This window comes from Aotus nancymaae, unplaced genomic scaffold (assembly GCF_030222135.1).
Source record: "Aotus nancymaae isolate 86718 unplaced genomic scaffold, 86718_ANA_hifiasm-v0.15.2.pri h1tg000003l, whole genome shotgun sequence".
NCBI classification, from domain to species: domain Eukaryota; kingdom Metazoa; phylum Chordata; class Mammalia; order Primates; family Aotidae; genus Aotus; species Aotus nancymaae.
Genome location: NW_026988414.1, coordinates 71,770,461 through 71,794,010, shown reverse-complemented (window position 1 = coordinate 71,794,010; position 23,550 = coordinate 71,770,461). Strand labels below are relative to the sequence as shown.

The 23,550-nt window shown below is 39.3% G+C and overlaps 1 protein-coding gene across 4 annotated transcripts in view; it reads right to left on the bottom strand.

The window, feature by feature from the left end:
* The window catches only part of NEO1 (neogenin 1), a 249,381-nt gene that overhangs the window by 45,699 nt on the left and 180,132 nt on the right, over positions 1 to 23,550 (bottom strand). For 3 of the 4 annotated variants that reach the window (XM_021667498.2, XM_021667500.2, XM_021667499.2), the window contains exons 8-14: positions 23,221 to 23,380; positions 15,307 to 15,461; positions 10,841 to 10,989; positions 10,353 to 10,491; positions 6,906 to 6,955; positions 5,528 to 5,675; positions 763 to 873 (exon numbers count right to left, since the gene is read on the bottom strand). In XM_021667498.2, coding sequence (XP_021523173.2) covers positions 763 to 873; positions 5,528 to 5,675; positions 6,906 to 6,955; positions 10,353 to 10,491; positions 10,841 to 10,989; positions 15,307 to 15,461; positions 23,221 to 23,380 — 912 coding nt within the window. Of the gene's footprint in view, positions 1 to 762; positions 874 to 5,527; positions 5,676 to 6,905; positions 6,956 to 10,352; positions 10,492 to 10,840; positions 10,990 to 15,306; positions 15,462 to 23,220; positions 23,441 to 23,550 lie in introns of all 4 variants that reach the window. The other variant, XM_064382335.1, reaches the window with a different exon arrangement.

The following is a 23,550-nucleotide window of genomic DNA, read 5'->3' as shown; positions in this document are numbered from 1 at the left end:
GCTTGAGCATGGGAGATCGAGGGTGCAGTGAGCCATGACTGCACTCTAGACTGGGTGAGAGTTTTATTCAAAAATAAAAAATTCGTAAACTGAGACTTAGAACAAGAACTCAGGTCTTTTGCTTCCCAAGTCCAGCACCTGTCACTGATAAAGGTGCTACCTATACACACCCATTTGGAAGTACTCATTGAATAAACAGGTGAGAAAAAGGGCAAGGTGTCCAGGACTAAAAAGGGAAACTGCAATTGAAATGAAGGTATGATTTATGTGGCTCAGCCTTAAATTTCAGATCAGCCATCTACTTCATGGCATTGGTTAAAAAAAAAAAAAAAAAAAAAAAAAAAATCCAACTTACAGCACCTACACATTTTTATTTGTTCTAGTTCTGCTTGAAAGGACAGTTCTCTAAAAGGCACTGCAAAAAATCCATTCCAGGAGCCTTGATGTAATACAGGAATGACAACAGTATGATACACTAAAGTTCACAGACTTGAGCCATATCCACCCAAGTCTGTCGCTTTCCAGTCTGACTCATTTGACTACAGTTAGTATTTATTGTGTGCCAATCTGGCCAACTGTTATTCTTTTTTTTTTTTTGAGACAGAGTTTCGCTCTTGTTGCCCAGCCTGGAGTGCAGTGGCACCACCTTGGCTCACTGCAACCTCTGCCTCTCAGGTTCAAGCGATTCTCCTGCCTCAGCCTCCCAAGTAGCTGGGATTACAGGCATGAGCCACTGCGCCCGGCCCCAATTGTTATTCTTACCATCTAGGTCACTTTCAAAAGTTTCAGCAGATAGCCAGTCGGTTGCCGGGCCTGTACCATTGATCGTTAGAGCAGCTACTCGGAAATTATATTCAGTCCCCCGATCGAGGCCTGAGACCAAATGACAAAAAAGACAAGCTGAAACAAGACCTTAGGAAAAACAAAAGATTAATAATCCCTCATTAAGGCAAATATGTCAGTCACCAACTCAGTATATAGCTTGACAAAGTTTCAGTTAAAGTTAATCAGTGCAAGCAAAACACAAATACAACACAGGGTGGCTTCCATCCCTAAATAATGCAAAGGCTGAAGCCCACACAATCTAAGAGGAAAACAGAAATGACTGAAGCTCCCAGAAGATTGCAGACTTTTGTTTAAGAGTGTGAAGGCACCTCAGAGATCATTTAATGCAAGCCCTTCATTGTGTTACAAAGAAAGCTAAGGCCAAAAAGAGGCCAAGAATAATGAGTTACAACAAAGGAACAAAGGTATCTGGTCAGGCACCAAAACCTAGGAAAGAATGAAAAGATGTAACTCCTATTGAGTTACCTCTGTTCTCTGGGCCACCTCATAACCATGGCAGAGAAATTTTAAGCACCAAATATGGTCTCAAAATCTATTCCTTAACAACCAATTGCTCATATATTATATAGTAGGTAAAAGTGGAAAATGACCCAAACTTTTCTGTTATGCAACTTTTTATTTACTACCAGCTAATAAAGTACATGACTTACCAATGTATCAAAAGCAACAAAGATACACAGAGAAAAGTCTATCCTACAAAGCAGGGCAACAGTTAATAATATGGTCAGTTATATGTTCACACATACATTTTTAAAGCACTTAAATACCAGATATTGTGGTAGGTCTTGCAAGGTTATGAAAATCATCCTGCTTCCCCATATCCAAATGTTGGGATCTTTACCAAGCAGCACAATACAGGAACTCCAAAGACAGAGATACTGAGATCGTAACTTGGCCAGGACACGAGAGAAGCCCTGGTTTGGTTAACTAATCCTGTCTCATGGTATGGGAGAAGAGCTGGTAGGTTCTATCTCAACTGGCCCATCCTGACAATCTATGTGCTCCAAAAAAGCAAGGGGCAAGATGGAAGGGAGGAGCAAAATGCCTGGGCCCAAGTCAGTTTACCTCCTTGTCTCCCCACACACTGAACCAGCATTAGAGTGAGCTGCACATGTGTGTTAACAGATAATAATCTGGACTACTAGCAAACACTGCTCAATGAAGATTATGAAGGAATCCAACCAATTATTCCCTGTCCTTTGGGGACAGCTGGGAGCTGGGATGTATGACAGAGCAAGCAAATATGAGGTACTACGTAAAGAGGCTGAGTTCCTCTCCCGCTAAGTACACTATAGAGTTTATAGACTACGACTAAGGTATATGATATACATCCTAAAGATATGGCAACATCTGTTTAGTGCTATAAAAACAATTACTTCTGCCTAAAATTTAATTATATAATGTGTTGTTGGTAAAGGATCCTGGTAATCCATTTTGTTCCCTAATACTTATCAGGCTTCAAGTTAATGCTTTAAGAGTTCAAGCATCTCCATTTTTGTTCACCACTGTATACTCAGTGCCAGAGCATGCTAACAAAAGTTCAATGAAATCTATTGAATGAATAAATCTAGATGTGATTTTAAAATGTAAGAATTTTCTTGACAAATATAAAGCCATTTTTACCATAAAAATTCTGTTTTGCTTACACATCAAATGCTTCATTGAGAAAATGAATAATCTCATGGGCAAAAACTAGACTTTTTATAACAGCAACAAGAATGGTGCCTAGTATATAATAAATGCAATTAAATATTCAAAATGAAAAGCCTTATGAATGGCAAATGTTATTTATCTGAATGTAGAGTAAAAGAGTAAAATCAGAAAGTGACCTTTTCTTTTTTTTTTTTTTTGGAGACAAGAGTCTCACTCTGTTGCCCAGGCTAGAGTGCAGTGTGGCACAATCATGGCTCAGTGCAACCTCCACTACCTGGATTCAAATGATCCTCCCACTTCAGCCTCCTAAGTGGCTGGAACCACAGGTTAGCACCACCAAACCTGGTTAATTTTTTTTTTTTTTTTTTTTTGAGACAGAGTTCCGCTCTTGTTACCCAGGCTGGAGTGCAATGGCGCGATCTCAGCTCACCGCAACCTCCGCCTCCTGGGTTCAGGCAATTCTCCTGCCTCAGCCTCCTGAGTAGCTGGGATTACAGGCACGCGCCACCGTGCCCAGCTAATTTTTTGTATTTTTAGTAGAGACGGGGTTTCACCATGTTGACCAGGATGGTCTCGATCTCTTGACTTCGTGATCCACCTGCCTCGGCCTCCCAAAGTGCTGGGATTACAGGCGTGAGCCACCACGCCTGGCCCCCAATTTTTATACTTTTTTTCTTTTCAGTCTCTGTTCATCCATTAAAATTTTTGTACTTTTTGTAGAGACACGGTTTCACCCTGTTTCTCAGGCTGGTCTCAAACTCTTGAGCTCAAGCAATCCACCTGCCTCAGCCTCTCAAAGTGCTGGGATTACAGGTGTGAGCCACCACACCCAGCTGAAACTGACTTTGAGAACATCTGTGGCCAATGATCCCTTAGTGATATTTCTCAGCACCATCTGCTGCAGTCATGATTATGGACTGCAGCTAAGAGATGGGGGGTTCTTGTGAAGAAACTGGAAGAGACTGAAGGATATGCCCCTGGAGCCAAACATTCATGTTCTCCTATTTTGAAGGAAGTCAATCCCATTTGTGAGGTGAGGAGTGAGGAGCTTGCTGATTACTAGAGTACAGTTTTTCACTGTCAATGGCTCTCTCAGTTTTTAGAAACTTATACCCATAAACAAGGGAAAACATTATACGTTTTTTTTTTTTTGAGACGGAGTCTTACTCTGTTGCCCGGGCTGGAGTGCAGTGGCGTGATCTCAGTTCACTGCAGCCTGCACCTCCTGGGTTCAAGCGATTCTCATGCCTCAGCCTCCTGAGTAGCTGGGATCATAGGTGCGTGCCACCATACCCAGCTGATTTTTGTATTTTTAGTAGAGATGGGGTTTAACCATGTTGGCCAGGCTGGTCTTGAACTCCCGACCTCAGGTGATCTGCCCACCTCAGCCTCCTAAAGTGCTGGGATTACAGGCATCAGCCACCATGCCTGGCCGGAAAACATGACACTTTTTGACCCTAGATCTTGGTTCTCTCAAGAACCTGGTCCCTGGGGTCACAGGAAAGTGGGTGATGCCAAGCTTCTGCCATCTTTTCAATGTCTACCCAGGAGGGATGAAATATAAAGAAAGTTACAGTTTCCAAAGGATGATGAAATTAATTCTTGGGCTTAGATAATAACAACAATACCTCCCACTCTTATAATTCTTATCTACCAGCACTGCTCTGGAGTTTCCTAGCAAAAAAATTACCTGAGTCAGAGCTTTTACCCCAAGATTAAACACACCTTGTGACTGCATTGTTACAGCTACAGCTAACTCACACCTTTTGGTTGTAAATGTACTAGACTCAAATTCATCTGTTTGCTTGTGCAACAGATGAGCTCTATTGAAAGAAAAAACGAAGCCAATACATCTGAGGCAATAACTCCAACAGGCCCAGCCCATGTGAGTTTACTCCTTGGACAGAGGTAGGATGATGGTGCCAAAGCTGAGGCGTGTATAACTGAGCATGACAGAGTCCTGGCACTGTTAAACTAATAAAGGAGTGGGCAGGATGGGGTATGCTCGGACTATAGTCAATTCTGCTGCCATATTAGGTGTCTATGAAAACCCTATGGAGGGGGGATAGTGGGGGGGTGGGGAGTTGGGGAGGGATAGCATGTGGAGAAATGCCAGATATAGGTGAAGGGGAGGGAGGCAGCAAATCATACTGCCACGTGTGCACCTGTGCAACAACCTTGCATGTTATTCACATGTACCCCAAAACCTAAAATGCAATAAAAAAAAAAAAAAAAAAAAAGAAAACCCTATGGAACAAGGACAGCTTGGGGCATCTGTCTCAATTCTTTGTAGACACAATCCCAACATTCACAGGGTGAAAGCACTTAATCTGCCTCCCATGTTTCTCCTGCAAAGGAACCTTGCCCTTGCTTAGCCAACTCTACTTCCCCTGCTTGAGGAAGATGGGCAGGGTTGGGGGGGATTCTTTGTGATCTTCAGGGTGAACCCATGTATCATACACATTTGGGTCCAGTTTTACCATGTAAGCCAATTACTCTGTTGCATAGGAAGGGAAACTATACAGAAGAAGCTATCCCTGATAGTATTTTCTAAAACTTTATTGTGTCCATAGTTATGTATGATTATTGCAATGATGCGGCTATTCACAAATACGTTTCAGGTCACATACACACGAGTGGTGGTCAGTGTTACAAAAACCATTTTGTAGACCTCTGTTACCAACTAAACTGAGTAGAGTAATTTCTATGCTTTTACAGCTTTGTTTAATCATTTTTCAAATTACAAAACAAGCAATAAATATACTCAGAAAAGAATGTGGAGAATGCAGAAAACACAAGAAAGAAAAAATCAAACTCAATCTCACCACTCAGAGACAGCAGAACCTTTAAGAGTGTTTTCCATTAATATGTATCAAGTCGGAAGTAGACTGAACCATTACACATTTTCTGAACCATTTTAAATTTGTTAGTATAAGTCGGCAGCTCAGAGCAGTCATTAGACTAGCGTAATTCAATATCTGAGAAAGACACGGTCTCCCACCTTTTGCCTATGTGCAAGACAGCTTACCTTCAATCAGCTGAGAGAGCTGTGTCCCGCTTACCAAGGTCTCAGTGACATCACTCTTTCGGGAGGCCTTTCGATAGCGAATCTTGTAGCCAGTAATCTGCCCATTTTGTGTGGCTGGAGCAGGTGGCTGCCAGTGAATCATAATACTCTGTGAAAGACAGGATTATAGAAAATAGGCTGAATATATCAAAAGCTTGGTCCGTTTTACATATTTTTATCCTGATTTTACAGTGTAAAGAGAAGAAACATAGAGGTAGCAAGGTACTCAGAGTTTTACAAAGTTATTTAATAATCACTCAAAAATACCTTTAAATTCTAAAACTCTCAGTGATCAAATGAGAAGATGATACATTCGAGTAGTACACTCTGGACCCCCTGATCTCCTGACTATTTTGCCAGAAAAATGATGTTGGGTAAAAATCTCAGAAAAGTTTTCAGAAGGAAAGTATAAGAAGGCCAGAACCACATGGATTAGGGAAGGAAACTATTATTAGGTATAAAAATTCTTTCCCGTATCCAGGGCAGAAGAGCTGAAATGAAACAATTTCCATCTAAAACTCTTTAAAAAGGGTATGATTAATTAATAGCTGGTTATCTCTTAAAAGAGGAGTCCTATAGTACTTTCTTATTTTTTTAAGAGTCGGAGTCTCACTCTGTCACTCAGGCTATAGTGTAGCAGCATAATCATGGCTCACTAGAGCCTTGAACTCCTGGGCTCAAATGATCCTCTCACCTCAGCCTCCCGAGCAGCTGGGACCACAGGCATGAGCCACTGCACTTGGCTCTCTATAGTACTTCTTGAAAGGACTGAGTATCTCAGTTGTCTGTGCAGTCCAAAGGGCTCTGGGCCTCCGAGAGCCACACATGGCCCTAAGTACACAGCAAACTTGGCTAGGAGGGACAGTTTGAGCAGATACAACTAATGTGACAGAAGTCTGCCTTTGATTCACATGGGCTCATCTCACAGCACTAAGGAACCGTGTTATAAACAACTTCTTTCCTTCTGCCACACCACTAAGGTTCTGAACAGTTAACATCCAGAATATAATGTTTTACAGAAAAAGAGCAATTTATTTGCAGAAACGCTAAGCAGTTCTGGCATCAGAGAAAGGAAGCAAAATTAAGGAGAATAAATGAGTTGGTTTTTAAGCCCAGCTTTAATGCAAGTGTAATATCTATGTCTTTTTATTTCTTTGCTTAATTATGATGTTTTTCAGTTAGGTTCTAATTTATAGGTTTAGTATTTTTAAACGCAGAATATTACAACACTATCATTCATTTATATTGATGCTTTCCCACAGAATTTCACTGTCTGTAAGTTCTTCTGAGGCACAATAGTATACCAGTAAAAATGAACAGCAGCATCATAAAGTTTTACCTTTGAATTTCTCACTTCCAAGGACAGATTCTGAGGAGCAGCACTGGGAACTAGAGAAGCAAAAAAAAAAAAAAAAAAAAAAAATTTTTTTTTTTTTCAAGGATATATAGTGGCTCTGAACTCTTCTAAACTCTGAACTTCCCTAGACCCCATATCTACTTAGAACCTTAAATGTATTCTTTTATTATTGGTGATGGTCTGTTTTTTTTTTTTTTTGAGACTAAGTTTCGCTCTTGTTGCCCAGGCTGGAGCGCAATGGCGCAATCTCAGCTCACTGCAACCTCTGCCTCCTGGGTTCAAGTGATTCTCCTGCCTCAGCCTCCCAAGGAGAGCTGGGATTACAAGTGCCCCCACCATCCCCAGCTAATTTTTGTATTTTTAGTAGAGATGGGGTTTCACCATGTTGACCAGGCTGGTCTTCAACTCCCGACCTCAGGTGATCCACCTGCCTTGGCTTCCCAAAGTGCTGGGATTACAGGCATGAACCACTGCGCCTGGCCTACGTCTATCTTTATCTTGGCAGACAACCATACATCTTTCTGGAACCAGGTCTAAGGAATATGGCAAGTGACATTATGGATCAAAATGAGATGTACATAAATCAGTAAGCCTGGCTTTCCTGTGGAGTTCCTAAGCTGGTTTTAAAGGCAGTTCCCAAGTAGAGCAAAGATATTTAAGCAATGACAGCTGGTAAAGTGAACCATCTGGCTTCCTAAGGCAACCAGATATCAGAAAATATTCATTAAGATGTGAGAAGTTTGGGACTGTTGGTTAAACAGCCACATAACTTTAGTTACTCACTTTAGAATGTAATACAGGGTTATCTCAAAGCGTGTGGCCCACCCACACATTCTCTAATACCTCCCTTCATACTGGTGAGAGCAAGCAAAGTAAACCTGATTTGTTTTCTCTCCACTCACAAAATGCTGACTTTAGCCCTTCTCTCCTGATCCACCCATGGAAACTTCTCTCCTTCTCTCTCTAACATTTGGTGACCAAGTATCCAACTAAGTGCCCACTGTGCTACAGTTTCTGGAAGGCAAGAGAATGTGTCTTGCTCATTTCTGTAACTTGTGCCTAGCAAAGTGCCTCAAGCCTCAACCCAGAGATTCAGGTAATGAGGATCTGGATCAGGACCTAGGCAAATGTGTTTTGAAAAAAGTACATGAATGATTCCAGCAGTCTCCATGCTAAGAAGTGACTGAGTTGCAGAGGCATCCAACATAGCTGTCATCGTTGTCTTCATTATCATCATCACAGCTAAGATTTGCTGCATGCTCATTACATGGCAGACACTCAATCCTTACAATAATCTCAGGACACAGTTTCTATTATCATTCCCATTTTGTAGATCAGAAAACTATAGATGAGGTTGGGAGAAGTTAACTTGTCCAAATTACTTGTTTCACCTGGCCTAGGAACCAAGATTTGCATTATTCCAAAGCGCTGCCCCTAATCACTATGCTGAGATGCGTTCAGTTCCCACAGCTACTGTAGTCAACATGCCAACACACTTAATGCAGTTAAAATTTGGCTCCTGTGTAGATTTAAGCACCTACAGTAAACATTTTTTCCCTTAACTTTTTCCCAATATCTTGACTAACTGGCTTAGGTAGTTCACTAGCCAAGGGATAATTGCTTATTGTTTCTTTTTCCAAACTGTTTTTTTGTTTTTTTTTGAGACAGTGCCTCACTCTGTCACCCAGGCTGGAGTGCAGTGGTGCAATCACAGCTCGCTGCAGCCTTGGCCTCCCTGGGCTTAGGTGATCTGCCTGCCTCAGCCTTCTGAGTACTAGGATTAAAGGTGTGTGCCATTACACCCAGTTATTTTTTTTTTTTTTTTAGTAGAGATGGGGTTTTGTCATGTTGTCCAGGCTGGTCTTGAACTCCTGGGCACAAGTGAGCTGCCCAACTTGGCCTCCCAAAGTGCTGGGATTCAGGTGTGATTCACTGCACCAGGCCTCCCAACAAGCCCATGGAAAACAGTGGCAAGAATAGTACAATGAATGGCTATTCTTTTCAGATTCACAATTATTGATATTCTGCAACATCTGCTTTATTTATCTTACTATATATGTATACGTATATTTATCTATCTACATATTGTTTCTGAATCATCTGAGCAATGACTGCAGTCATCATGATACTTCACTCCAAAATTCTTCAGTGTATATCACTATGTATCTCCTATGAACAAGGACATTCTCCAACAAAATGAAGCAATACAACAATAACATTCAGACATTTTAATTTTAACCCCAAAATATTATCTAATATAGCTAATGACCTATTTAATATTTACTACTGCCTAATACCATACATATCTAACCTAAAGTAATTATACCAATAGTATCCTTTATGGCTGTTTTTTTTAACCTCCAGATGCAGGATTCAAAGATCATACATATTTTATTTCATGTGTCTTAACTCTTCTTTAATCTTGATTCTAGAATGATTCCTCAATCTTTTTATCTTTCATAAAACTAATATATTTTAAGAATCCAAGTAGGTTAAAATTTTAAAAAAAAGTTTTTTTGCTGAACTTCCCGTAATTTGGATGGTGTCTGATTGTTTCATCATGAACAGATTCAAGTTAAATATTTTTGGCAGGGATATAACAGAAGTAATATTGTGTTTTCCTCCACATATCACATAAGGAGGCACGTGATGTCAGTCTGTTATTTTATTGGTTAAGTTTGACTATTTGCTTAAAGGAGTGAAACTATAGCTTCTAAAGCATGTGTATTTATATAAGAGCTGTATACATATAAAGACTTTTTTAAAAAAGACATTTTTCTAAAACATTAGATTTAGCTGAGTTTCATTAAGCAACATATACCCTTACTAAGTGTAATGAACTCTAATGTTTTCTGTTCTATTCTAAAAATATATTTTTTTAAATGCTGGTTTTAACCTACTTAATCTCTTTGGCAAGCTATAGTTTGAAAAACACTGCTCTAGGTCATGGGTGTGTGTGTGTGTGTGTGTGTGTGTGTGTGTAATTTAATTTAGAAATTCAGTCACAGGTGAGAAAGAAAACAGTCACAAATACGGAAGAACTGAAAAGACTAATTTGGCATGCAAATGTGATTGCTAAGTAGAATAAGGCTAGTCTTCCAAAAGCCCTGGAATGGTCTGAGTTATGAACAAGCAATAGTATTTACTTACACAAAAGCTTCTACTAAAAATACAAACACTGAGAGCCTATTCAGTAAAAGGCACTTTATGTTCTATGCTTTCTCACTGAATCTTTTTACAGCAACTCAATGAAGTTGGTATTATCTACATTTTACACATAAAGAAAGATGTTCAGACTTGACTAAAGTCATACTACCAGAAAGAGGTAGAATTGGGATTGGAACTGAATCTTCCTGACATCAAAGCCCATGATACTACACCTAAATCACCAGGGCACCAAGTGTGGTATACTGTGGAAGAAGAACTCACCATCTGATAATGTTCGAACAGCAACATCTTGTGTGGAGACTCCAGGACCATGTTTATTGTAGGCCACCACTCGGAAACTATACTCTGTATATTTTTTCAACCCATTAACGGTGTAGGAGTGACTTGAAACATCAACATCCTTGAATAAAATAAAACATTTTACACATACATAACTCAAGCCAAAAGAAATGTGGAAAAATAAAGACTTAGCTATACAAATTCTATATTCTACATGAAACAGATATTATTCCTTTTATATAACGTTCTTTAATAGTCAAAGCAGATTAATCATAAATTGACAATTTACTTAGAAATGCTGCTTGATTACATGAAATGCTGCTTAGAAATGACAGAACCTGTCAACTTTTCATTTCCTATGTACCTTTTCCCCCCTCACATTTCCAGTCAAGCAACTATTGAGTTTTGGAAACACATATTTCAACTCTACTCTTCCAATCAATGGTTTGAAAAGTTGCTTCACTTCATACCTGTTCTTTATCAGTCCCCTTTTCCATGTAGTACAATTTATAATTCTGAATTTCCCCATTGCCAGATAACGGTGTTTCCCACATTACAGTGATGGAGGTAGGTGAAACTGCATACGCACGAATATTAGGTGCTGGGCCAGGGAGCTGAACTAGAAAGAAAAGTTCCAGAGAGAAAGGTGGGAATTAAACACTACACTCCTCAGCAACTATTCTTGGCAATACTGCCATATTGATCACATTTTAAAAATAATAGAAAACAAGAAAACAATGGATTTGATTGAACTGGATTTAAAATAATACATAAATATATTTTCCTTTTTACGATTCAAATCAAAACAAGAAATTACACTGGAAAACTTTTGCAGTTTATAAAATCCCAGTTCTGTGGTGGGACTACGCAAGACATAAAAGGCAACCGTCACAGAAAGAGATCCTTCTTTTGCTGGGCATTGTGGTAGGCAGGCATGAGGGATACAGTGATGAAGAGAATCCTGCCTACAAAGAACTCCCAGTCTAGCAGGAAAGTCTGACATATAAAGAGTCACAAAAAATGTCAAAGTGCTAACAGATTTAGTAATGGTTATAATAAAAACAGAAAGGCGAGAGCACACAATTCTGCTTTGGGAGGGGTTTGGGAGGGAAAAGAAGGATTGGTGAAGAATTCTTGGAGTCAAGCAAAATGAACACTTTCCTCAGATACCTAAGGGGAAAATCATTCCAGTCAATCGGGTCAATAGGGAGAACATATAAAAAGACAGTGTTAAGTGGTTCAGCTTGGTTGAAACAGAGTAAATATGAGAGAGATAACGGTGAAAGCAATGACAGGTCAGATAGTGAAGAACCCTCTAATGTCCTGCTATTGAAGTTCACATTTTCTCTAGTAGGTGTTAGGTAACTACTGAAAAATTATGAGCAGGAGCATGACACGATCAGATCTGTGTTTAGAAAGGACATGTGAACAGATGTTTGGAAGAAAAATAGTAAAGGAACAATACTAGATAAAAGAATAATTGTAAAAACAGCTACCATTTATTGAATGGTTACAGTCAGTCAAGCACTAAACACTTGACATGTATTTTCTCATATAATCTTTGCACTAAACCAAATGAGATGGGTATTATCATCTCCATTTATAGGTGAGGTTATGAAGTTAACAATCTTTCCCAAGTGATGAGAAAGTCAGCTAGTGGTGGAGCCAGGAGTTGAGTACTTGCTGATTCTAAAACGTGGGCTCAAGAAGACCCGTAAGGAGACTAATACAATATCCATGATAGGATATATGTGACTGGAAAACTGGATCACTGTCTGATTGCTTAAGTGTCTAGCTGGCTCTAACTCCCACAATGGCTCACATACGTACCCTTTTACTATATTCTTTTTGTCTGACTGACAGGTTCCAGTTCCAATTTATACACAAATCCTGGGTAGCTGTCTATGCCTATACTTTGGTAGACGTTCTATATTTGAAAACAATTTCTCTGGCACTAGTGTTTCTGTAATAGACATTCATTAGATTTAAAAACTGGGAAGGGAGAAAAAAACTAACAAAATGCAAAACAAACTGGCTTTCCTGAATAACAGCACCATAGCTTAAGATTAATTTTGCTACCGAAATAGAGAAATCTGAATATGGTTACTCTAACAGTTGTTTGCTTTAGTTATGAATCACGTTATTCACTTAAGTTAAGGGTATATTTTGTGCAGCCTGACAGGTGGGATTTGTCACACTTCTGCTGCCATGGAACACTTTCCTCTAACTTACTAAAGTGGAAGGAAAACAAAACAGTCTCTAAATTCTCTTGAAATCACTTTCAATATATTCATTGGCCAAGTGAAGGCAAATATGATCCTAAAAAAGGTGCTAATGAATTCTTTCATTTCAGCTGTACAGTGGCATAATAAATGGAAAAAATGTTAAGTTGGTTTGTGAAACTAAATATGTAAAATATTTTCCAAGGGCTGGTTCCAACATTTATGCCTCCCCCACACCAGCTGAACACCTCCAGATGAAATGCAAATCTCTCTTCCCTGTTTTCCTTTTGCTAAAATACGTTATAGTCTCTCTCCATCCCTAAAATACCCTCACCAGAACCTGTGGCCCCTTCTACCTATATTCTTATAACTATTTTCTTTTAGCCAAACTCCTCGAATAAATGATTGTGCTGCCTACTCTCCGTAAGGTGGTAACACACCACATGGTTGTCTATGGTACCAGACCTTAAGCTCCTTGTGGACCAAAGTCAAGTCTTTCCATCCTGACTGCCTAAGTCTTTACATCCTTACTCATCTTTCCATCCTGACTGCCTAAGTCTTTACATCCTTACTCATCTTTCCATCCTGACTGCCTAACACAGGGGCTGACACACGGTGGGCACTCAATAAATCCACTCTTCTTCACCCCTTTTCCTTCATCTCTAAATCTGACAATGACCCTCCTAGTTCAGTGGTTCTCAACAATTTGACTTATAAGCTCTGAAATAATGAAAACTACAGATTCTTTCCAAGGGAAATGTGAATATGTACAGACCCAAATACTTATTTTCATGCAGTTTCAGAAGGTTCACAGCCTCAGGATAGAACCTTTGCATTTCCTTCATTTTCGTCATGACTTACCTTGGCTGTGCACTGTTAGATTCTATTTCTGGGATTTGGGTTACACAAATTCCTTCCCCCAAAACGCTTGCTCTAAGTCAAATGCCTCAAGGCCAGTCTCAGGTCTCATCTTTCCCTAGGATCCTGCCTTGCCTTTTCTATCTTTTACAGTACAAGTTTTTCCTATTCTATATCCTAGTATCTCTCATGAATGATGCCTCTACATGAAAGCTGCTGAAGGATAACTGGGCTTGAAACCTAATAGAGTATTCCTGCTCTTGTCTGAACACAGATAACTGTAAAATTCAACATCCTGCCTATAATGACAACACACTCTTCCCTTAACCCCCTGACTCTCTGATGGCCCTTTTGTTCTTGCCTGGGTTTGATTCACAATCTCTGTCACTGAAATGATCAAAGGTCTCCTATTTTGCCTGCTCCTTCTTTAAGGGAAGAAGACCTAGCTTGTTCACCCCTGTATCTCCAGTATCTTGTACATTACCTGATATAGGAGGTTCTCAATACATGTTTGATAGGTGAATAATTTGCCATAGCATTAGAAAGTGAAGTTCTATAGTTTCTTGACTTATTCCACCTGTCAGGTAAAGTTCTTAAATTATTTCTACAGTTTCACTGGTTAAGTCATTTAATCTGTTTAGTTGCCTGATCAGTAGCCTCTATAAATGTATTCTATATACCTCTACTCAAAGTAAAATTTTTTATTACTGGAAGTTTTTTTTTCTTTTCTATACATGGAATCACAGAATATTACTGGAAGTTGCAGAAAAACTAGTGCTGTTAATAATAAAAGTAGACTGAAGAATACACTGAGGAAAAACAGTGACCTGTGTTAAAAGAAGGCAGAAGTCTAGACAAAAGCCTCAAGTGGGAAAAGTATTCAGTAAGATTTGACTGCTTGTAATTTCAGGCCTATTGTTTACAACCCAAACTTAAGATATACAACATATTGATAATATAAACCCGACTGACACTCGAGTCACAGAAAATCTTAGAAATGTAATTGCAAGTAACCCTATTTAGCACAAAAGACCACAGGTCCAAAATAAAGCCTCAAGGAGATTCTAAAGAGCACAGTACGTATAAGATAGGACAATCCAGTTAAGAACAATTATTAAATACCTACTTCACACACAAGGCATTACATTAGACACTGTGGGAAATATAAGGATGACAAAGGCTCCGTCTTTGCTATAAAATAAGCAAGATAAATTCATAGTCATAACTGAAGGAAGAATGTGATAAGTATTTTAGAACTGTGGAAATAACAATATTAGAATCAGAGGAAAGATTCTAAAAGGCATCTGAGCTGAGTCTTACAGGGTCAGTAAAATATGAATATGTACAAAAGCATCAACAGAAGTATATTGTCCTGTACTATTTGTTGGTCTTTTTTTTTTTTTTTTGAGACAGAGTCTTACTCTGTTGCCCAGGCTGGAGTACAGTGGTACGATCTTGGCTCACTGCAACCTCTGCCTCCTGGGTTCAGGTAATTCTACTGCCTCAGACTCCTGAGTAGCTGGGATTACAGGAGCCTGCTACCATGCCCAGCTAATTTTTGTATTTTTAGGAGAGACGGGGTTTCCCCATGTTGGCCAGGCTAGTCTAGAAAATCTGACCTCAGGTGATCTGCCTGACTTGGCCTCCCAAAGTGCCGGGATTACAGGCCTGAGCACTGTGGCCGGCCCTATCTGCTGTTTTTTGATGTAAATTAATTTTGTCTCCCCTAATTGATAAGGACCCCGAAGGTAAGGAACTGTTATCTTCCGCTCCTCTATGGTTTGCAAGGCTAAACAAAGGTAGAACCTCAGAGAGGTCTACCTCTAGGGGTGCTGACAGACAGGTGGAAGACTTACCCTCAGGTTGTGTTTCTACTCGCAGTGGAGCTGAACTCTCTCCTGAGCCATGCTTATTTTGAGCCATAACTCTAAAGATGTACACAGTCGCTGGCATTAGGTTTTGAATGGTTACCTGCATCTCTCCTGGGCGACTGGTATTCTCAACACGTTCCCTTTAGACAAAGAAGGATTTGGAGAGAAACAGCAGCAATTAGGAACACTTCTAGAATGCACAGTTTCATTTTCCACTCCATATAAAAAATCTATCAGTTTAAGTCAAATTAGCTCTCAAAAAATGAAGTTTTTAGGGGTAGGACAGTGCAAAGAAGATGGGGACTGGCAAAAGAGCAAGGGCATACATATCTGACAGGTCGGTGATGTTCTTGCTGAAATGTTACTGACATTGCTGACCATGACCACAACTTCCTTTCAGAGAAGACACACAGCTCTTCTCAGGGCCATTTCAAATGGGGCAGCTGGTCATCAACTTTTTAGGCTTTAGAAATTACTGAGTTTTAGGAAAAATTGATGGAAGGTGGATACTGGTATGAACTAGTGATATTTTACAGAAGATATCAAAGAATGTTATGTATATTTTGGGTAAGAGACTCTCAGTAAAAAGAATGCTAGAGGTTATGACTTTTTAAAATTGGAAACAAAAACATTAAACATCTAAATAAATCCTAAGTGTAACCTGGTCTTTAAAATAAGCTGAACACAACAATGATTTTCATACTTTATTTCTTAAAAGTAACACTACTTTTGAATGATTTTGAAGCTGATATGAAAAGTTTGACAAATCTTATCACAAACAACTCGAATCCAGTGGTCTAGAATTAAATATTATGAGATGAAAACTTAAAACCAGTTATCTAGGTTCCTCACAAAAGGTGGCTTCTGAGTCCTATCTTGGGGGTCTGTGTGACCAACACTGGTCCACAAACATGCTTAGTCCACTGTACTCATTACAATGAAAACTAGATTGTATAACCAAGCGTTTTCAACAAATATTGCAAAGGAATCTGTTTTAGATGAACAGTTGGCTTTTAGGAACTGTCATTCATGTGAGGAAGGAGCTATACCTGTCTTGAGAAAGTAATTAAAGAGCCTCAAACTGCTCCATTGAAGAAATTATTCTAATCTATTGAATGAAAATTCTTACTTTAAAATATTGATAATTTGCCTTGAAATTGCAGATTAAAAACTGTTTAGGTCTACATGACCATATGCTAATTTGTCCTATTGTTTGTGAGCATTTGCACTGCAGAGAAGTGCTTTTCAGTAATTTTCTATACTTAAGTTACTTTATTTTAATTAAAAAGAACCAACAGTAGTACCCACATAATTTTTACAGAGGATTTTTTTCTCTGTAATCAGCTAGGTCCCCTGGAAAAGAATATTGTGGTAACAAAAATTATTTTTCAGAGATACTTGAGATACCTACAAATACCATTTTCTCTTCAGTTAAATCTCTCAATCACAGGATTTACAACTGATTTCCTACACTTTGCGGTTTCTGACACTTGGTCTGATCACAGATGATCCCTGTCTAAAAGCGAAGTACAGCTGATGCTTGAACAACACAGGTTTGAACTGTGCAGGTCCACTTATAAGCAGATATTTTTCAATAGAAGTTACACGGAGTGTGCCTGCCTTTCCTGCTCTTCTTCCATCTTCTCCACCTCTTCTGCCTCTGCTACTCCTGAGACAGTAAGACCAACCCCTTTTGTTCTTCCTCTTCCTCCTCAGCCTACTCAACCTGAGGGTGAAGACCTTTAGGATGATCTACTTCCACTTAATGTACAATGACTATTTTCTCTTATGATTTTTTGTTTGTTTGTTTTGAGACAGGGTCTCACTCTGTCACTCAGGCTGGAGTGCTCTGGTGTGATCTTGGATCACTGAAGCCTCTACCTCCCAGGTCCAAGCGATTCTTGTGCCTTAGCCTCCGGAGTAGCTAGACTATAGGTACACAACACCACACCCAGTTAATTTTTGTATTTTAAGTAGAGATGAAGTTTTGTCATGTTGGCCAGGCTGGTCTCAAACTCCTGGCCTCAGGCTATCCACCCACCTCAGCCTCCCAAAGTGCTAGGACTATAGGCATGAACTACCGCACCTGGTACCTTATGATTTTTTTTAATAACACTTTTTTCTTGCTTACTTTACTATAAGAATACAGTATTAATACATATAACATAAAGAATATGTGCTAATAGACTGCTGATGTTTCTGGCAGGGCTTGTAGTCAACAGTAGGCTACTAGGGGTTAAGTTCTGGGGAGTCAACTGTATAGTATTCTACACTAAACTAAAAGCTCCCTGAGAGGGTACAGAGCAGGTCTCTTTTGTTCGCCCTATACAGAAAAGCTGAAACAAGTTTTCTCCTAGAAAGACACAGGAGGGGGACTATTTTACTTTAAACTGAAGTAAAAGACTCTCATTTATGTTCACCACCATAGAAGCACTTAGCGGAATGCTCATACAGGGAAACTGCATCTCAAATATACATTGAATGAATGAATGAAAATCTGTTTTCTGATTTGTAAATCTTGCATAGTAACATCATATATATTTTTGTTTGTTTTATGTGAAAGGGTAACAATGGGAGAAATAAGTGAAGGTTACTAATACCTAAATCAAATTTCTATAGAAGTACTACTATGAAGAAAAAAATCAGTCATAGGTGATCTGACACTATTGGTCTGAGGTCCCAGAACCAAGTTACTATACAGAAAAAAAAACCCTTGGTTTCAGGATAATATTTAAGGAGCATTAGAAACAACACTTCTCATAAGTGTGTGGGGTTACAGTAGGACTTAGGTTACAATGTGAAAACTAAAGAGTCAAAAGGGAAAGAAAAAGGCACACTTTATAGAAAGAGCGTTGGGCTGGAAGTTAGGTGATACGATTCTAGTTCTGGCAATGCTACTTGCTTGTGAGCGAAAGTCACTAATGCCTTCCAAGCCTCACTTTATTTATTAAATGAAAACATGCGACAGGGTGGGCAAACATTTTCTTAAAGGGCCCGGTAGTAAATATTTACAGGCCAAGAGGCAAAATGGAGAGTATTATGTAGTTACCTATGTAACATTTCAAATGTAACTAAAAATGCAAAAACTATTCTTAACTCCGGGGCCATAAAATTAAATAACTGCTCCAACTCAGCTCAGGGTCCGTGGTTTGCTAACGCCTTGACTAGACTAACAGATCCCTAAGGCTTCAATCCACCTCCAAAGTGCTATCAATAGCAGGAATACCTTACTTTCCACTTCCCACTTAATAGATAATATCAAAAAGTACTGCCGTTTAAATTAAAGTCTTCTTTTAAATTTTCATAGCTGAAAAGGCAGAGAGGAAGGACCCCTTGAAATCTCTGGCAACTCAGGTACCCAAAAGAATTACAGCTCATGACCAAGGCATATGGTGCCACCTGGTGGCTGAATTTTCAAATGCAGGAAGTGTGGGAATCTGTAAATGCAGGTAGTGGCATACATTCTAACACTGAATTCTTACTAAATGTCTGTGAAGCAAATATATTACCCCTTGTTTTTAAGATGAGAAAATTTAAGCTGATAAAGCTTAATAAGAAATTTTTGTTTATATAACAATTAGCAAGGATATAGTCTTACGACTTAAAAGAATTAACTTCTCCTTCATTGCTTCTATTCAGAAATCATAAAAGTGATGAAGTAACCAAAAATTATTATGGTCTCCCAAAATCTTCCTTTTAAATATTTCCCAAATTTGTGCTATACACTTCAAGTTGCTGCTTTCACCTTTTCATCCAGGCCGACAACTAGCACATATCTAGACTGACATAATTACTACCTGATTTTGTCTCCCTGACTCCATTTTTTCTCTCCTTTCATCTTGGGTAGTGTTCCCAAAGTACTGTTTAATAAAATCACAGTGTACAACTTTCTTAACAGTCTAAAATGGTCCCTTCTTATCTGATTATATCCAAATTCTCACTGGCATTCCAGCATCTGGCTCCAAATGTCCACTTTATTCTAGTCTCTTACTAATTTCTGCCAAAAACTCGGGGTCAGTTTGGTCAGCTTTCCTGCCTTTGCATCCTTCTCACAGCATACACACAGATGGCCTTACCTTGCACTTCCTCTTCCTTTACACACACTCGTCATGTCCACCTGCCCCTGCCAATCAACTTCTGTATCTCTTCCAACTACAAACTCACTTACTAATCATTCCTGCTTACTCCAACCCATGATCTATTATAAAATTTAAATACAAGTCTCATTAAAAACATTTAAATATAAAAGTATACATAGCTTTTAAAAAGTAAGTATCAGTTCTCCTTTGTCAAAACCTGTCCTTCCCTGAGAGCTAACTGTGGCACATACTGACGCACACCTCACCAGACAGTCTCCAAGGTTTCTCAACCTTGGCACCACTGAGACACTGGGCAGGATAATTCTTCATTATGAGACTGTCCTGTGTGTGGCAGATGTTCATCAGCATCCCTGGCTTCTACCCACTAGATGTCAGTAAGTACACCTCCCTCATTGCAGCGATGACAACCAAAAACAATGTTGTCAGGCATTGCCAAATATCCCCTGAGGGATAGGGGGGCAAAAGTGTCCCTGGTTGAGAATCACTGCTTTAGGCATTTACATACACATCAAAATATACAGATAGGTCATTTAAAAAAACTGCTGTACCATACTTCATATGGGTATACATATAGTAATGCACCACTTAACAATGGGACATGTTCTGACAAATCTATAAAGTGATTTCATCGTGTGAACATCACAGAGTGCACTTATGCAAACCTCGATGGCAGAGCCTAGGCTGTATGGGACAGCCTATTGCTCCCAGGCTATGAACCTGCACAATGTGCTACTGTACTGAACACTGCAGGCAATGGAACACAATGGCAAGCATCTATGTATCTAAACACAGAAAAGGTATAGTAAGAAGACAGTAGTATAATCTTATGGGACCACCACTGTAACTGCAGTCTGTCTGACTGAAGCATTGTTATGTGATGTATGATTGTGTATTACGTGCCCATTCTTCTATCAGTGGATAGCTTCCTTTTCTAATCTTGCAACCAATGCTATAAATAAGCATGTTTGTATGAGGGCTCAATGCATACATATATCTGTATGTCTACCTAGAAGCGTGATTGAAGGCTATGTTTAAAATATTTAAAAATTCTGCCAAATCACCCTTCCCGGACTATTGTAATTTATACTGCCACCAATAACCTATAGTGGTTTTCTTCCTAGCTGTCAATTCATTGAACACTGGATATTATCAACTTAAAATTTTTGCCAGCTTTATAGATGAAAAATGATAACTTGGCCAGGTGTGGTGGCTCATGCCTGTAATTCCGGCACTTTGGGAGGCTGAGGTGGATCACCTGAGGTCAGGAGTTCAATACCAGCCTGACCAACATGGTGAAACCTGTCCCTACTAAAAATACAAAAATTAGCCAGGCATGATGGCAGGCGCCTGTCATCCCAGCTACCTGGGAGGCTGAGGCAGGAGAATTCCTTGAACTCGGGAAGTGGAGGTTACAGTAAGCCAAGTTCATGCCACTGCACTCCAATTTGGGTAACCCCAGCAAGACTCTGTCTCAAAACACACACACACACACACACACACACACACACACACACACACACACACACAAAAGCTAACTCATCATTTTGCTTCCAAGACTGCCAGCGATGGTGAAAACTTTTTTTTTTTTTTAACTCTAACGGGCTAATTATCTGCTTGTATTATTTGTCTCTTGGGATATCTTTTACTTATAATTTTTAACTTTGTTACTCTTTCCTGTTATGACTTCTGGATTTGCTTTCTCCCTATAAAAGCCCTTTCCCATTCCCCAAATGATAAAAATAATTTCTATATTTTCTTCTATTTATAGGTTTTAAAAAATATTCCTCCCTTCATCTATAATTAAGACAGAGATATAACTTATTTTTCCCACCAAATGGATAGTCAATATCAACATAATTACTTGAATTATCTATTATTTCTCCACTGACTGAAATTAATGTATTCGCTTAATATTTACTGAGTGCTACTAAATGTCAGGCTCTGTTCCAGGTGCTGGAGATACTCTATTGAACAAGACAGACAAAATAAATAAGCGAATAAAAGAGAAAATTTCAGAGAGTAATAAGTGCTCTAAAAAAAATAATAAAACAAAAGCAAACAAACAGAAAAATACCATACACATACCAAAAAATAGGGTGATGTGCTAGCAGTGGTGTTCTGGTGAATGTTTAACAATTGGCTCTGGTTTGTAGCATTTGTCACTGTAAATACTCCCACCATGCCGAATTTCAAGCTGCCAAGTCATGTCATTAGGTTTGCAAAATTTCCCGAGCATTTAACAATTAGCTTGGGAACAAGCTGGCTCAGATACACCACTGTGTGACAGCCACCGAGGGGCTAAGTTCGGTTTGGTATTCAGGGAAGGCCTGAGGAGATGTCATCTAAGGATGACAGATAAGAAGCCAGATGTAATTAATGTGAGAAAAATGCATTTCTGGAAGAAGGCACAATAAGAGCAAAAAACCTATTGTAGAAACAAAGCTTACTATGCAGAATTACTAGATGCTTGCTTTCTTCTGTGAAAGCTTATGAAATCTACAATGAGATTTTAAAGTCTACTGGTATTTTAATGGTGATATTGAAAGCTGCTGTTTGGTAGGAATGTCTTACCATTTTTCTATATAGACCTATGCTTCCCTACCCTTGTAAAACTCAAAACATACAGTATGACATTCAGGTAACTCCATCTATTGGTCAAAAGTTATGTCACTCAGACTTCTTGAGAGTATTAAAGAAAGGGTCGTGCAACTGTTGAACTTGCCAGTCTGGTAGTAACTATGATTATACATCAACTATAAGCATGCTAGTAGAAATACAAGCTTTAGCTGATGTGTTAGGGATCCTACTAAAACAGGTATCTTAGCTTTCTTGTTTTGGTTGGAAGAGCACAGTGATTTACTCAGCAATGTGTGAACAGTTAGCATGTGGCATGTGTCCTTCCAAAGAGTTTATAATCTGGTTGGGAAAACAGCACAAATACATATAGCCTAATTGAAGAATAACAGCTTAAGGTAGTAAAAGATCATGTATTACCATAATCAAGTGCCAGTATTAGGGATACAAACACACGTTCAAGGGAAACACTCTCTGTGCTGAAAAGGTGGGGAAAGCTCTTTGAGAGCTTCATGGGGCTTAACCTGGGCCAAGAAGGATTAATTGAATTTACCTTTAGCTGAGAAAGGGGCAAGGGGAAGTGACTGAAGAGAACACACTGGGAAAAAAGGCTACAGTGATTACACTGGTTTCACTAGAAAGTCAGTTACACTGGGGAAAAAGGAGAATCAAGTTGGACAGATAAAGTGAAGGCAGTCTGTGAGGTAAAGCAGCCTGAGCATTATGGATCTTCTCCTATGAGCAATGTGAGCTCCTGAGGGGGTAGAGATGAAGAGGAATGTAATGAAAATCCTATTTTAGGAAAAGTCATCACTAACTACTCGTTTCATCAAGGAGAACCCCTGGAGCGCCGCAGCCCACACCACATAAGGGTGTGGCAAATATTCATTTAAGATTACTTTAACAAATTAAGTCTACCTTAATCTCCAGAATGTATACTGACTGAATCTTATGGAAAAAAAGGGCAGTCCTAGTTACATTTAAATACCTTCCACCTCAATAGCTGTATCTACTCTCTCCCTAAGTCATCCCGGAAAAGGACAGACTACCAGGACTTTAGTCCATTTGGGAGTTTATTTAATGATCTAAAATTAGAGAAGACGCATCTCAGTGATCGTATTTTCTGGACTAAAAATTGGTACAGGCACCAAGAACCAGGGGGAGCATGACGGGGCTGCCGTGGACCAAGAGGCAGCCAACTGGCTGCAGACACACAGGCACTTACCTAGCAATCCCTTCCTTGGTGTAGAACACAGAGTAGGTAAGGTTGTCTCCGTGAGGATCTGATGCAGGTGTCCGCCACGTTAATTTGATGAAGCGGGTAGAGACCAGGGAAGCCACGACATCCCGAGGAGCTGAAGGCAGTGGTCCCGTTGTGGCTGGTGCTAGATGGTCAGTAGTGGCACTGGTCAGTGAAGTGGGAGGTAATGTTGGGATGGCAACATCTTGTCATGTGCAAACATTGGGGAATATGAAGGGCAAACCACGACGGTTTTAAAAAAGAGAACAGAAAAAACAAAAAACAAAAAAGAAATAAACAAAACCACGATGGGAA